This window comes from Symphalangus syndactylus, chromosome 12, assembly GCF_028878055.3.
Source record: "Symphalangus syndactylus isolate Jambi chromosome 12, NHGRI_mSymSyn1-v2.1_pri, whole genome shotgun sequence".
Taxonomy (NCBI): Eukaryota; Metazoa; Chordata; class Mammalia; order Primates; family Hylobatidae; genus Symphalangus; species Symphalangus syndactylus.
Window position 1 is genome coordinate 89,515,027 of NC_072441.2, and position 16,662 is coordinate 89,531,688.

Here is a 16,662-nt window from a genome sequence, read left to right on the forward strand (position 1 = left end):
TCTCCCCCTCACTCCGGGTTCTTCTAGCTGTGGGTGTCACCCACATAGCGCTGAAACAAGGAACAAGGGAGCATTGTCCTCTGCTAGTGGGCGCCTGGTTCATGTGGCAGCTCAAACCCAGGAATTGTGGGGTCTAATCGAGGTGGTTAGATGAGGCTCCTCGTTTTCGGGAATGGTGGTCCGCAAGGTCTTCTCGAGGCCCCTCTACACACTCCCCAACTTAGGTCACAATTTATATATCTGTCTGGTTAAAGCTTCGTATTAGAACGGGAGGGAGCTCAAAGTATCTTTTTTTCTTCGGTGTCTCAACCGGCCAACCACGACGTTTTTAGGCCGACGTAGGAGGCAGGGGGAACGCAACAGACTGCGAAGTCCTTAAGGAAGAATCTAAACAAGTCCGCCTTTGCTGTTTGGGAGTGTGATACAAAATGAATATGTACGCAGGTGGAACGTAGACTGCAGATTTTAAGCCAGCGGCGTTTCGGTCGAAATCCTGGCAAATTCCGGTAGAAGTCAGCTGCAGGAGGCGGAGGAGGAGACTAAAAAACCACAAAACAACCAGCAAACCAGCTGGGCACAGCTCAGCGGAGAAGCTCCAGGGCCTTTTAAAGAGACTCTCGTCACATGACACCCCCCCCAACCCCGACCCCCAGCCCGCGCGCCTCCGCCCTCAGGTGGCGGAGCCGCCTGGCGTCACTTCCGTCCAGACCGGAACCCAAGATGGCTGCGCTGTTGCTGAGGTGACTTTAGTGTGGGACTGGGAGTTGGTGTCCGCGGCCCTCCGGAGACCTGAACTGGCCCCTCACGTTTTGCTGATAACTGTTTATCCTGTGCCTGGGCAAGGAAAGGACCCATGGGTGTGGAGGCCAAGCGCTCGGGGATCCTAGAGACCCCTTTCCCGTCCCCACCAGCCGCTCCGGTGCGCTCCGTAGGGCTTCGGGGTCACTGACTTCGTATCGAGGGGCGCTCGGCTCTCGCCCCTTCTATTTTCCCTACCTCCTCTAGTACTTCTAACGCAAATTGCTCTCGGGCCTGCACCCAGAGCCGAGCTCTGAGAAAATAACTTCAAGGTCAGCTACCCATGGGTCCTACGATTTCGAGAGCGTATTTAGACACTTAGCTTCGGAGAGAGAGATCTTGGTGTATTTTGCCTTTGCTTCGAATGTCTTCAAACACTAGCTGCTCCCGCCGTGAGTGGGCGCTGTCTGGGTTCCCAGCGGGCTGCTGGCAAAGGGTGTAGAAGGCCTGGACCCCAATTGGGGTGGCGATTAGCATTAGCACCCAGGGCGGACCTCTGCTGCCCCAAAGCAGCCCCGGGAATTCATTTTTAGTTCATCTTTTTACTTGGGAGGGAGAGTGAGTGTCCCAGTTTCTCTCTAAAATGTGAATTAGTTGTCCAGAGAAATACCCTAGATTTTCTTTCATTCTGAACTTTCTGCTGTCTAGGTCTCATTCTCTATTCAGCCTCTCTAGTCGCAGCGACTAGCGCCTTTAGACACGCCTGGTACAAATCCCAGCATAGTTTTGTGCCAGCCTTATTTTTGGAAATTGTTATGGAAAGTTAGCTTCAATGCTGTTGAGATTTCAATCCCTGATTTCCTCAAATGTGTTCTCATTTCTCTTTCCACTTCAGTCACCCAGTTTAAAAATAGAGGGACTTTGTTTAGTTTTTCTGTGACAAAATGATTCCTCTTGGAGTTGAAATCAGGGTTATCTTAATCCTTCATTTTTTCCCTGTTTTTCATCTCCATATGTATCTTCTAAGGTATGCCAAGGCTTGTCTTGCCAGTGTTGCCTTCTTTATTCCAGATGGTTTGACCATAATTGAATGCTTTTGAATTCTCCGATATATTTTGGTATCGACGTTAGGGGCTTTTGGTAAAATTAACATTTAGTTTGAAATGATCATATTGGTTCCAAACAGTTCATTTTAGGAGTTTTGGGATTAGTATTTAGAAGCTGAGGATAATCATGCTCATTAAGTGTATCCATACAGTATCATTTTGAGTTGTGCAGCGCTGTCCACTGAAGGGATGGGTCGCCCCTTCACACCTGTGGGTGTTTCTCATTAGGCGGAATGAGAGACTTGGAAAAGAAAGAGACAAAGTATAGAGAAAGAAAAAAGGGGGCCCAGGGGACCGGCGTTCAGCATACAGAGGATCCCTGCCAGCCTCTGAGTTCCCTTAGTATTTGTTGATCATTATTGGGTGTTTCTCGGAGAGGGGGATGTGGCAGGGTCATAGGATAATAGTGGAGAGAAGGTCAGCAGGTAAACACGTGAACAAAGGTCTCTGCATCATAAACAAGGTAAAGAATTAAGTGCTGTGCTTTAGATATGTATACACATAAACATCTCAATGCCTTGAAGAGCAGTATTGCTGCCCGCATGTCCCACCTCCAGCCCTAAGGCGGTTTTCCCCTATCTCAGTAGATGGAATATACAATCGGGTTTTACACCGAGACATTCCATTGCCCAGAGTCGAGCAGGAGACAGATTCCTTCCTCTTGTCTCAACTGCAAAGAGTTGTTCCTTCCTCTTTTACTAATCCTCCTCAGCACAGACCCTTTACGGGTGTCGGGCTGGGGGACGGTCAGGTCTTTCCCTTCCCACGACATATTTCAGACATGGGGAGAAACCTTGGACAATACCTGGCTTTCCTAGGCAGAGGTCCTTGCGCCTTCCGCAGTGTTTTGTGTCCCTGGGTACTTGAGATTAGGGAGTGGTGATGACTCTTAATGAGCATGCTGCCTTCAAGTATTTGTTTAACAAAGCACATCTTGCACAGCCCTTAATCCATTTAACCCTGAGTTGACACAGCACATGTCTCAGGGAGCACAGGGTTGGGGGTAGGGTTACAGATTAAAATGGAGTCTCTTATGTCTACTTTCTGTACAGACACATTGACAATCTGATCTCTCTTTCTTTTCCCCACAGTCCACACTAGGATTCAATGCCAAGAAAGGTATATTTTTCATTAGTGGTAATCTGAAGCTCTCATGGAAAGGATACCTCCATTTCTCATAAGGGCTTTTTTAGGAGGAGAAATGAGGAATTAAATTTTTTTTTTTTTGATAGAAGTTCCCAGTCTAATTCCATTTCACTAGAGGGATTTGGAACTGTTTATAATTTGCTGATTTAACCTCAAAGGAAAATACCTTCTGAGAAATCCTAGGAGCTGATTTCTGGTTCTACATTTATTTTGGACAAGTCAAGGTCATTGATTCCATGATTTTGGTTTCCTCATTTGTGTGGCAAACGGCAATAACTTGGGCCCACTTAAGAGAAATACTGGTTAAACTTTTCTTTTTGTTCATTTTTTTGGGGTCTCTTTTTTGTTGTTTTTTTTCTTTTTTTTTTTTTTTTTTGAAACGGAGTCTCGGTCTGTCACCCAGGCTGGAGTGCAGTGGCACGATCTTGGCTCACTGCAATCGCCCTGGCCCGGGTTCAAGCGTTTCTCCTGCCTCAGCCTTCTGAGTAGATGGGATTACAGGTGTCTGCCACCAAGCCTGGCTAATTTTTGTATTTTTAGTAGAAACGAGGTTTCACCATCTTGGCCAGGCTGGTCTTGAATTCCTGACCTCATGATCCACCCGCCTCGGCCTCCCAAAGTGCTGGGATTACAGGCATGAGCCACCACGCTCAGCCTTTATTTTTATTTTTGGTTAAACTTAAAAAAAAAATTTATTTACTTATTTTAATTGGCAAATAAAAATTGTATATATGGTATACAACACGATGTTTTGAAATATGTGTACATTGTGGAGCTATTGACATATGCATTACATCTTTGTGGGGGAACACTTGAAATCAATTCTTAGTGATTTTCAAGTATACAATGCCTTGGTTTTGTGTGTGTGTTTGTGTGTAGTTTTGTTTTTGTTTTTTTTTTTTTTGGGACAGAGTCTCGCTCTGTCACCCAGGCTGGAGTGCAGTGGCACGATCTCAGCTCACTGTAATCTCTGCCTCCCGGGTTCAAGCCATTCTCCTGGCTCAGCCTCCCAAGTAGCTAGGACTACAGGCGCATGCCACCAAGCCCGGCTAATTTTGTATTTTTAGTAGAGATGGGGTTTCACCATGTTGGTCAGGCTGGTCTTGAACTTCTGACCTCAGGTGATCCACCTGAGCCAGGCATGAGCCACCGAGCCAGGCGTGAGTCACCGCGCCCGGCCAATGCCTTATTAACTATAGTTAACATAATAGTAACAACATAATAACATAATAATAACAATTGTGGCCGGGCGCGGTGGCTCATGCCTGTAATCCCAGCACTTTGGGAGGCCGAGGCTGTCAGATCACAGGGTCAGGAGATCAAGACCATCCTGGCCAACATGGTGAAACCCCATCTCTACTAAAAATACAAAAATTAGCCGGGTGTGGTGGTGCGAGCCTGTAGTCCCAGCTACTCGGGAGGCTAAGGCAGGAGAATTGTTTGAACCTGGGAGGCGGAGGTTGCAGTGAGCTGAGATCATGTCACTGCACTCCAGCCTGGGCCACAGAGCAAGACTCCATCTCAAAAAAAAAAAAAAAAAACAATTGTACTGTGTTATACAATAGCTCTCTTGACCTTATTCCTCCCTTCTAACTGAAATTTTGTATCCTTTGACCAACTTCTTCCCCTTCCCCCTCCCCCACATATAAATATGTTTATGCTTGGCTAATTAAGAATTATTAGTTATCAGAGTATTGTATTGTCATGGCTTTTGAATATATGTTGTCTATTTTGTATATTCTCTAAACAGTTCAGGGACCAGCTAGAGATGAACAACCAGCCAAGTAACACAAACCATTGGCACTCAGTCAAGGAATGACTTGCCAAGGCCAGGGAGTTAGAGAACTAAGCTAAGGACAGCTAGGCTTCTGTCTAATAATGTTCATGCTCCATAAACACAAAGTCACCAAGAGTCATTAACTATCTGGCCAGTACTCATTGTATTAAATGCCGTATGTGAAATGCCCGTAAATATTAAGGTTTAACTCTCAGTTTATGAAACTGCTTTTTAAAATAAGCATATTCATTCACAAACCTTTTTATTTTTTTATTTTTATTTTTTTTAAGCTTCTTTGTGTCAGACATTATTATAGGTACTATGGATCCAAGGCCGGGTGCAGTGGCTCATGCCTGTAATCCCAGCACTTTGGGAGGCCGAGGCGGGAGGATCACCTGAGGTCAGGAGTTCAAGACCAGCCTGGCCAACATGGAGAAACCTTGTCTCTACTAAAAATACAAAAATTTGCTGGGCGTGGTTGTGGGTGCCTGTGGGTTCTGGTAATCCCAGCTACTTGGGAGGCCGAGGCAGGAGAATCGCTTGAACCTGGGAGGCGGAGGTTGCAGTGAGCCAAGATCGTGCTGTTGCACTCCAGCCTGGGCGACAAGAGCAGAACTCCATTTCAAAAACAAACAAACAAAAAACAAAAACAAAATTAGCTGGGTTTGGTGGCACATGCCTGTAATCCCAGCTACTTGGAAGGCTGAGGCAGGAGAATCGCTTGAACTCGGGAGGTGGAGGTTGCTGTGAGCTGAGATTGCGCCATTGCACTCCAGCCTGGGCAACAAGAGCGAAACTCTGTTTTAAAAAAATAAATAAATAAAGTACTGTGGTACTATGGATCCAAAATATTTTGAGTCCTATCCTTGAGCTCAAAGTCTAGCAGGGAGATAAATAGATTAATTATTAAACCACATAAGAAATATTGATAGACATGAACAAGTGTGAGAACAAGGCAGATATAGCAAGTAAGGCTAAAGAAGTGATCTTGCTATCCAGGAATTGGTTGTTTTTTTTTTTTTTTGGTTTTGGTTTTTTTTTTGAGACTGAGTCTTGCTCTGTCGCCCAGGGTGGAGTGCAGTGGTGTGATCTTGGCTCACTGCAACCTCTGCCTCCTGGGTTCAAGTGATTCTCCTACCTCAACCACCCGGGTAGCTGGCATTACAGGGCCATGCCAGTATGCCTGGCTAATTTTTATATTTTTAGTAGAGGTGGAGTTTCACCATGTTGGCCAGGCTTGTCTCGACCTCCTGACCTCAAGTGACCCACCCACCTTGGCCTCCCATAGTGCTGGGATTACAGGCATGAGCTACCACGCCTGCCCTTAGGAATTGAGTTTTGAAGAATGAGTTTAACAGGCTCTGAGGGAGGCTCTATTCAGAGAACAGCATGAGCAAAGGCATGTGGTCAAAAGAGGGTTTCCTGTATCTGGACATAATGTAATGTTCAGTGTGGCAGAATTACAGTGGATTGAAAGGAATTTGTGGGAGGTTAGGTCCAGAGAGTTGGCCACGTTGTGAAGTGCGTTGTTTGCCCACAGTTTGGATCTTATACTGTAAGCACTGGGAAATTGTTAAAGACTTTTAGGCAGAAGAATGATGAAACCATGTTATTTTATTTATTTTTCAGTAAATTAGTGTTGGTGTTATTGAATGGTATGTAAGAGATTGGTGTGAGGGAGATCAGTTCAGGAGCTCTTGTTACAGTCCTAGTGAGAGATGAAGAGGATATAGACTATAGCAATGGATTGGAATGAATTTTCCTAGCTGTTAATGGTAGGATTGGGTGACGCCATGCATACATATGGGAAGGGGTGGTGAAAGAAAAGAAATCAAGGATGACTTAGGTTATAGTTTGGTAGTTGGGTGGTAATAATCATTAACCAGAACTTTTGTATACAAATTATTATTCATCATGTCATTCAAAGTTATATATCTATTTTATTGTTGCTGTTACCTAGACATTTATGAAACTTTTTGGTATACCATCAGATCAAGTTTAGAAACTCATTGTATTACAGTCATATAATATATGACTATAATAAGATAAATTATAGTCACATCTTGTTTTAGACTAAAAATGGTATTCAGTTTGATCACATAGACTTGGGTTTGAATAACTTTTTTTTTCCAGAAATCAAATTTATTTTCAGTGGTTGAGTATTTTTGTCACCACTGAGGGTTTTAAAAAGAATGTGATGCAAATTCTAAAGACCTTGGAGAGACCAGTGATAATATCTTACATATATATGTGGTGTATTGTAGTTTAGACAATGCTTTCCTGTATGTTTTCTTGTGCAGTCCCCTCAGCAACCAATAAGGTAGGTATTACCAATCCCATTTTATAATTGAAAACGCTGAAGCTCAATGACTCACTCAAGTTATACAACTTAGTCTAAGACTTCAGTCTTGATTTTTTACTTCCCAATGTTATTTTTACATTACCATTGCTGCCCCAATCCAGAGAAGAGTTTCAAAAATGATTTGAGCAATGATTACATTTTGGGGAGACATGTTAATGCATTTAGAAGGGGCAACAATAACTAGAAATTGTAAGTTCTGGCTTGTCAATTAGAAATACAAAGTTCCTGTTTTCACATGAAAGGGAAGGACAGATAATTACTTTTGTCATATTTCAAATAAGGTTATGGCATTTTTGCAGCTAGTTTCTGTGAGGGCCTTGTAGAAAGTTTACATTGATATTTGTCTGGGAAACAATAGCGCTAGACAGAGAGGGCACGCCATAGATTCCAACCCACATCTGCAAACTCTTGCCGGGTAACTGAGTGACTGGGCCTAGCCTGGTGTGAGGAATGCGTGCCCTGCAACTTCAGAGTCACAATTCAATTGATTAAAAGAGATTTGTTCCCACTTCTTTCTGGGAGCCTTGGGTATACAATGTCTGTATTCACCTCTTGCCTTCAAAGCTGGAAAGAGGGAAGAGCTGAAGAAGGAAGTGTTGGTTAGATTTTTTTTCCTTCAAATAGTGGGCCCTTCTAGTGTACTAATATGAAGCATACAGCTTTTGAAAAGTTTGTGCATCTAATGTCAGTGGTGTGAGGGACATCATGAGCTTTTTTAGGAGATCATTAGATCTGTATGAGATCTTGTATCCTAGTGCCTTGCAAGTAGTGGATATGCAATAAACTTTTGTAGAATCAATGTATTTTTAAGTTTTAGTCCCAGAAATTCACTCTTATTTACCTTCTTAAATACTTTTGGAAATATTTGATATAATGATGTGACTGAAGGGTATAATGGTCGTGTATTTTTCATAGTACACGATGAACATCCCTTTTCTGAAAAGCTTGGGACCAGAAGTATTTAGGATTTCCGATTTTTTTCAGATTTTGGAATATTTGCATTGTACTTACTGGTTGCGTGTCACTAAGCTGAAATCCAAAATGTTCCAGTGAGCATTTCTTTTGAGCATCATGTCAGCACTTAAAACATTTTGGGTTATGGAAGGTTTCAGATTTTGGATTTTCCACAGTAGGGGTGTTCAACCTGTACCGTGTAAACTTTGGATCAGTTAAATTCTCCTTAGATAGAATGCCTAGGCACGTCTTAGTTTTTGACTTGAAAAGCAATTCTGGCACTGATGTATACATTTCAAAAATAGCAATTTTTAAGTAGAAAACTTTCATAGGGTCAGTAAAAAATTTTTTTATTCCCATTTTTTTGCACATTATTGTAATTACATGAAAGACTTCTTGACTTGAAATTCATTCAGGATATCTGGAGTTTTGACTGATGTTAGTTCCGGAAATAACCTAGCTTAATATTTAGGATGCTCTCTTCACAAACCCCTTGCACGCTTAAACCTTTATTTATTTATTTATTTTTTTTTTGAGACAAGGTCTAGCCCTGTCACCCAGTCTGGAGTGCAGTGGTGCGATCTTGGCTCATTGCAACTTCTGCCTCCCAGGCTCAAGTGATACTCCCACCTCAGCCTCCAGAGTAGCTCGTATTATAGGTGTGTACTACCACACCCAACTAATTTTCGTGTTTTTTGTAGAGATGGAGTTTTACCATGTTGTCCAGGCGGTATTGAACACCTAGGCTCAAGTAGTCCACTGGCCTCAGCCTCCCAAAGTGTTGGGATTACAGGCGTCAACCACTGCACCTGGCCTGACCTTTTAAATTCTTCCATTTATAGTAGGTCTCTGCTAAAGCTAAGCTATATGGTTGCAGTTACCAGTGGGCTTATTCTGTTTTTTTGTTTTGTTTTGTTAACCCTGTCTCTTAGACATCACCGCCTATAAGACTTAGCTTTTAAAAAATCACTTTCTCTATTTCTCTGTTGAATATTACCAACTCTGATTATTCTTATTCTTTTATCTTGCATTATTTGTGTTTGATTAAAACTTTATTTTGCATGTTTAGGTAATATTTCTCATTATTTTCAAGTTACTTAGAGTTGTAGCTTTTCAACTAGAAAATGGTATCAAGGACACTGATACTGTCATTGTTTTTATATCTTATTTTTAATCTATCCCTTCACCCCTAAAAATAGAGAAGTTGATATACTAAAGTTGATCTCTAAATGTGTATTGATTTTTGATTCTCTTATCTTGCAGACATGTTGGTCGTCATTGCCTCCGAGCCCACTTTAGCCCTCAGCTCTGTATCAGAAAGTAAGTTTTTAAGTCTGGAGATTATTTTTTTTTCCTTAGGGAAGAGCAATAGATTGTTGACTTATTTGATGGATATGTACGACAGTGGGCAGTTGTAGACAGTTGACTGAAACTTAAGTAATTGTGGTGACTATTTATCATTTGTGTGTATGTGTGTTGTTTGTTTTTGAGACAAGCTCTCTATTGCCCAGGCTGGAGTATAGTGATACGATCAGGGCTTGCTGTAGCCTCAGCTTCCTGTAGCTGGGACCACAGGCGTGTGGTGTGCCACCATGCCTGGCTAATTTTTTGTATTTTTTGTAGAGACGAGGTTTCACCATTTTGCCCTAGCAGGTCTTGAACTCCTGGGCTCAAGCGATCCCCTTTCCTCGGCTGGGATTATAGGCATGAGCCACTGCACCTGGACTTTCATGCTGTATATTTATTCTCAGCCTGTTGATGTCAACAATTGCCTTTGTGTTACTTTTTAAAAACTTTTTATTTTGGAAATATTTTATACTTTCAGAAAAGTTATATGAATAGTAGGATGAAGTTCTATATATCTTTCACCCACATTTGCCAACTGTTAACATTTTATTGTGTTTGCTTATCACTCTTTTGTATTTTAGATTATGCCATATGAAATTTTTATTTTTGTAGGTCAAAACTGGTGAAATATTAATGATTTAGTGTAGTTCAGCCTAATATATATTTAATTATTAGTATTTTCACTGAATGCTTTAAGGGTAAGTTGTGAATATCATGACCATTTACCTCTAAATATTTCTCCTAAGAACAAAGAAATTGTCTTACATAATGCAGTGTAATTATATAAGCATAATTATCGAATTCAGGAAATTTAACATTGATGAACTCTTATCTGATATACAGTTGATTTTCAGATTTTTCATTTGTTCCAAATAATATATTTTATAGAAATATAATCAGCTAGGCACGGTGGTTCATGCTTGTAATCCCAACACTTTAGGAGGCCTACACAGAAGGATCGCTTGAGGCCAGGAGTTCAAGACCAGCCTGGGCAACAGAGAGAGACCCAGTCTCTACAAAAAATTAAAAAATAAAAAATTAGCTGAGTGTGGTGGTGTGTGCCTATAGTCCCAGCTATGGGGAGGCTAAGGCAGGAAGATGGCTTGAGTCCAGCAGTTCAAGGCTGCGGTGAGCTATGATCATGCCACCGCACTCCAGCCTGGGCAGTAGAGTGAGACCCCTCATCTCTATTTTAAAAAAAAGAAGACTGGCCGGGCGCGGTGGCTCAAGCCTGTAATCCCAGCACTTTGGGAGGCCGAGGCAGGCGGATCACGAGGTCAGGAGATCGAGACACCATCCTGGCTAACACGGTGAAACCCCGTCTCTACTAAAAACACAAAAAAATTAGCCGGGCGTGTTGGCGGGCGCCTGTAGTCCCACCTACTCGGGAGGCTGAGGCAGGAGAATGGCGTGAACCCGGGAGGTGGAGCTTGCAGTGAGCCGAGATTGTGCCACTGCACTCTAGCCTGGGGGACAGAGCAAGACTCCGTCTCAAAAAAAAAAAAAAAGAAGACTGGATGTGGTGGCTCACACTTGTAATTCCAGCACTTTGGGAAGCTGAGGCAGGAGGATCCCTTGAGCCCAGGAGGTCAAGACCAGCCTGGGCAACATAGGGATACCCTGTCTCAATAAATAAATAAATAAATAAATAAATAAGAAACAGCTATCCTCAACAATTTAGTAGGCTGGGCATGGTGGCTCATGCCTGTAATCCTAGCACTTTCGGAGGCTGAGGTGGGCGGATCGCTTGAGCCTAGGAGTTTGAGACCAGCCTGGGCAACATGGTGAAACCCCTTCTCTACAAAAAATACAAAAACTAGCTGGGTGTGGTGGTGGTGTGCCTGTAGTTCCAGCTACTTGGGAGGCTGAGGTAGAAGGATCACCTGGATGGGGCAATGGAGAATTGTGCATAGCCTGAGCATGGCTGTTTAATAGTTGGTTTCAACCTAGCCCAGTGACAAAGGAAACCAAGAAACTATTGAGGTACCGAGCTGAATCTAGTTTTTGATATTTGAGAACCTGAAAGGGAATCTTGAAAAGCCAGATGAGAGCAGATGGTAATGTATGAGATAAAACTGTGGCCCTGGAAAAGCATAATCTATTTATGTGAATTTTTTTTTTTTTTTTTTTTTTGAGACGGAGTCTCGTTCTGTCACCCAGGCTGGAGTGCAGTGGCGCAGTCTCGGCTCACTGCAAGCTCCGCCTCCCAGGTTCATGCCGTTCTCCTGCCTCAGCCTCTCCGAGTAGCTGGGAATACAGGCGCCCGCCACCACGCCCGGCTAATTTTTTTTTTTTTTTGTATTTTTAGTAGAGACGGGGTTTCACTGTGTTAGCCAGGATGGTCTTGATCTCCTGACCTCGTGATCCGCCCGCCTCGGCCTCCCAAAGTGCTGGGATTACAAGCGTGAGCCACCGTGCCCGGCCAATGTGAATATTTTTTAAATATACTTGCCCCGCCACCCAACAAGAAGTTGTGCTTTCATTGCCAGACCTGTGTATTGGGTGGGATTAGAAAGCAGAGTTATCGGCCCAGCACGGTGGCCCATGCCTGTAATCCCAGCACTTTGGGAGGCCGAGGCAGGCAGATCACGAGGTCAAGAGATAAAGACAATCCTGACCAACCAACGTAGTGAAACCCCATCTCGACTGAAAATACAAAAATTATCTGGGCACGGTGGCATGTGCCTGTAGTCCCAGCTACTTGGGAGGCTGAGGCAGGAGGATCACTTGAATCCAGGAGGCGGAGGTTGCAGTGAGCCGAGATTGCACCACTGCACTCCAGTCTGGCCACAGAGCGAGACCCCATCGCAAAATAAAAAAAAAAAAAAGGAGAGTTATCGTCTGATATGACCTCATCAGATGATTCAGGTTAACTGAATTAAAGTTGGTATAAAAATAAAATAAGTGAAGGAACATGTTTTCCTAATACTGTGAGTTTATCCAGCCCACCATACTGTTACCGGAAAAGGGATCTTGACCCAGACCCCAAGAGAGGGCTCTTGGATCTCATGTAGGAAGGAATTCAAGGTGAGTAGCAAAGTGCAGTGAAAGAAGCAAGTTTATTAGAAACTACTCAATTATATAGTAGGGTGTCCTCAGAAAGCAAGTGGGGGAACATGCTGTCTTTTTTTCTTCTTTCTCTCTCTTTTTTTTTAAATATATATGTATATATATATTTTAGGTCTTTAAGGTTTATTTTTTTTTAAATTTTTAAATTTTTGATTTTTTTTTTATTTTTTGAGACAGAGTCTCGTTCTGTCGACCAGGCTGGAGAGTAGTAGCATGATCTGGGCTCACTGCAACCTCCACGTCCTGAGTTCAAGCGATTCTGCTGCCTCAGCCTCCTGAGTAGCTGGGATTACAGGTGTGCACCACCACGCCCAGCTAATTTTTGTATTTTTAATAGAGATGGAGTTCTACAGTGTTGGTCAGGCTAGTCTCAAACTCCTGACCTCGTGATCTGCCTGCCTCAGCCTCCCAAAGTGCTGGGATTACACGCATGAGCCACCGCACCTGGCCAATTGTTAAAAATATTTTGATGTAGAGTGTTGCTCTGTTGCCCAGAGTGGAGTGCCATGATGCAATCACAGCTCACTGCAGCCTCTACCTCCCTGGGCTCAGGAGATCCTTCCACCTCAGCCACCCGGGTAACTGGGACTACAGACTCGGATCATCATGCTTGGCTAAATTTTCTCTGCATTTTTTGTGGAAACAGGGTTTTGCCATGTTGCCCAGGCTGGTCTCAAACTTCTGGGCTCAAGCCGTCTGCCCACCTTAGCCTCCCAAAGTGCTGGGATTATAGGCGTGAGCCACCATGTCTGGCCTAAGTTTTCCTTATATAGGGATCTTGTCTATGTAAGGACTAAACTAAGCTGTGCCTACATGCGGGGGACCAGTCAGCATGACAGAATTTATTATTCTATTGATTTAAAGAAAACTATCCTTGACATTTTAGTGTGTAAGTACATTAAAGCATAACTATAATTATTTTGAAAGCATATGTTGTTATGGGTATTGAGACATCTGGACTTTCTGTTGTTGGAGTTTGTCCTTGCAGGTATTACCAAGCTGCTTCCTTAGCTGTAAACATCTTAGAACCGTGGGTTGTCACTGGCAAGGAATGTACCTTGCTAGTTTTAAGATGGAGTTTATTTTATTTTATTTTTATTTTTATTTTATTTATTTATTTTTTTGAGACGGAGTCTTGCTCTGTCTCCCAAGCTGGAGTGCAGTGATGGGATCTTGGCTCACTGCAACCTCTGCCTCCCGGGTTCAAGTGATTCTCCTGCTTCACCCTCCTAGGTAGCTGGGATTACAGGCGTGCGCCAACACACCCGGCTAATTTTTTTCTGTTTTTAGTAGAGATGGGGTTTCACCATATTGGCCAGGCTGGTCTTGAACTCCTGACCTCATGATCCACACACCTCGACCTCCCAAAGTGCTGGGATTACAGGCTTGAGCCACTGTGCCCGGCCTATTATTTTATTTTTATTTTTATTTTTATTTTCTGTTTTCTGTTGCTATAACAAGATGGAGTCGATTTTAAAATAGTGTCACTCTGGCTCTCCTAGGCTCCTGCTTCCCTAACAAAACCTTTTCTAAAAAGATACTGCAAAATTTTTTTTTTGTTTTTGAGAAGAAGTTTCTTGTTGCCCAGGCTGGAGTGCGATGGCGCAATCTTGGCTCACCGCAACCTCCGCCTCCTGGGTTCAAGCGATTCTCCTGCCTCAGTCTCCCGAGTAGCTGGGATTACAGGCGCCCGCCACCACACCTGGCTAATTTTGTATTTTTAGTAGAGATGAGGTTTCTCCATGTTGGTCAGGCTGGTCTCGAACTCATGACCTCAGATGATCCGCCCGCCTCGGCCTCCCATAGTGCTGAGATTACAGGCGTGAGTCACCATGCCTGGCTGGTATTGCAAAATATTGACTTAACGTTATGCAAAATATTAAACCAAGCTTACTTTTAGTTATTTTCAAACTGTCTGGTTTTATTTTAGTGCTGTTCCTTTGGGAACCACGGCCAAAGAAGAGATGGAGCGGTTCTGGAATAAGAATATAGGTTCAAACCGTCCTCTATCACCCCACATCACTATCTACAGGTAAGGATTCTGGAGCCAGAGAATCTAGAGGTAGTGGGTGAAAGTTCTGAAGGTTGATCTTTAGCCTACTTGATACTTACCTCACTTTTACTCAACCAAAATACTGCTGTGTAGATGAGGTGAACCCTTCAGGGTAGAGGGAGATAACATAAGGATTATCTTACACCTTTTTTATGTGGAGATGACTAAATTCTATCTTCTGTCATTACAAGGGTAATCTATTTTGCAAAACTACCATTTAGAAAATTCTGGTAAGTCAAAATATAATTCCCATTAATTAAAACATTTTCGAAACAATTTCAGATTTACATAAACATTGCAGAAGTAATATACAGAGTTCCCATATACCTTTATATGGAAGGTATATAGTATATATGCTAAGTTATATAGAAGTTGCAATGTTGCAAATTCTTCTTCTTCTTCTTTTTTTTCTGAGATAGAGTCTTGCTCTGTTGCCAGGCTGGAGTGTAGTGGCGCGATCTCGGCTCACTGCATCCTCTGCCTCCCGGGTTCAAGCGATTCTCCTGCCTCAGCCTCCCGAGTAGCTGGGGCTACAGGTGTGCACCACTGCAGCCAGCTAATTTTTGTATTTTTAGTAGAGATGGGGTTTCACCAGGTTGGCCAGGAAGGTCTTGATCTCTTGACCTAGTGATCCGCCCGCCTCGGCCTCCCAAAGTGCTGGGATTACAAGCGTGAGCCACCGCGCCCGGCCTACTTCCTTCCTTTTTATGGCCGAATAATATTGTATGTACATACAATGTTTTATTTACCCATTTATAAATTGATGGATGTTTGAGCTGTTTCCACTTTTTGGCTATTACAAATAATGCTGCTATGACCATTTATTTGTGTACAAGTTTTTGTGTGCACATATGTTTCATTTCTCTTGGGTGTATACCTAGGAGTAGAATTATTGCATCATATGGTAACTCTATTTTTAACATTTTTTTTTTTTTTTTAAGACGGAGTCTCGCTCTGTCGCCAGGCTAGAGTGCAGTGGCGCAGTCTCGGCTCATTGCAACCTTCACTTCCCAGGTTCAAGCGATTTTCCTGCCTCAGCCCCCGAGTAGCTGGGACTACAGGCATGCGCCACTGCGCCCAACTAATTTTTGTATTTTTAGTAGAGATGGGGTTTCGCCATGTCGGTCAGGATGGTTTTGATCTCTTGACCTCGTGATCCACCTGCCTCAGCCTCCCAAAGTGCTGGGATTACAGGCGTGAGCCACGGCATCCGGCCTATGTTTAACATTTTGAGGAACTACCAGATTGTTTTCCAAAGTGGCTGCACCATTTTACATTCACACTAGCAGTGTATAAGGGTTCTAGTTTCTCCACATCCTCACCAGCACAACATCCATATTTCTACTAAAATCTGTTCAAGGCAATCTGGGCTTTTTAAAAATCATGGTCCTAAAAATTCTTTTAGTCCCTTCCCACTGCCCAATTTCAAAGGCACTTCCACATTTTTGGGTATTCGTTACAGCTGCACTCCTCTTCTAGTGACCACAATCTATACTAATTTTCTTTTTTTTATTATACTTTAGGTTTTAGGGTACATGTGCACAATGTGCAGGTTTGTTACATATGTATCCATGTGCCATGTTGTTTTGCTGCACCCATTAACTTGTCATTTAGCATTAGGTATATCTCCTAATGCTGTCCCTCCCCCCTCCCCCCACCCCACAACAGTCCCCGGAGTGTGATGTTCCCCTTCCTGTGTCCATGAGTTCTCATTGTTCAATTCCCACCTATGAGTGAGAACATGCGGTGTTTGGTTTTTTGTCCTTGCGATAGTTTACTGAGAATGATGTTTTCCAGTTTCATCCATGTCCCTACAAAGGACATGAACTCATCATTTTTTATGGCTGCATAGTATTCCATGGTGTATATGTGCCACATTTTCTTAATCCAGTCTATCGTTGTTGGACATTTGGGTTGGTTCCAAGTCTTTGCTATTGTGAATAGTGCCGCAATAAACATACGTGTGCATGTGTCTTTATAGCAGCATGATTTATAGTCCTTTGGGTATATACCCAGTAATGGGATGCCTGGGTCAAATGGTATTTCTAGTTCTAGATCCCTGAGGAATCGCCACACTGACTTCCACAATGGTTGAACTAGTTTACAGTCC

General features: G+C 43.0%; 1 protein-coding gene across 6 annotated transcripts in view; it reads left to right on the plus strand.

The window, feature by feature from the left end:
* Positions 1–640: 640 nt before the first annotated feature.
* SDHC (succinate dehydrogenase complex subunit C) overlaps positions 641–16,662 on the plus strand; it is a 54,539-nt gene continuing 38,517 nt past the window's right edge. For 3 of the 6 annotated variants that reach the window (XM_063627133.1, XM_063627136.1, XM_063627134.1), the window contains exons 1-2: positions 647–740; positions 9,347–9,403. In XM_063627133.1, coding sequence (XP_063483203.1) covers positions 721–740; positions 9,347–9,403 — 77 coding nt within the window. In that variant the 5' untranslated portion in view covers positions 647–720. Of the gene's footprint in view, positions 741–898; positions 920–9,346; positions 9,404–14,429; positions 14,532–16,662 lie in introns of those variants that run through there. The other 3 variants (XM_063627131.1, XM_063627132.1, XM_063627135.1) reach the window with 3 other exon arrangements.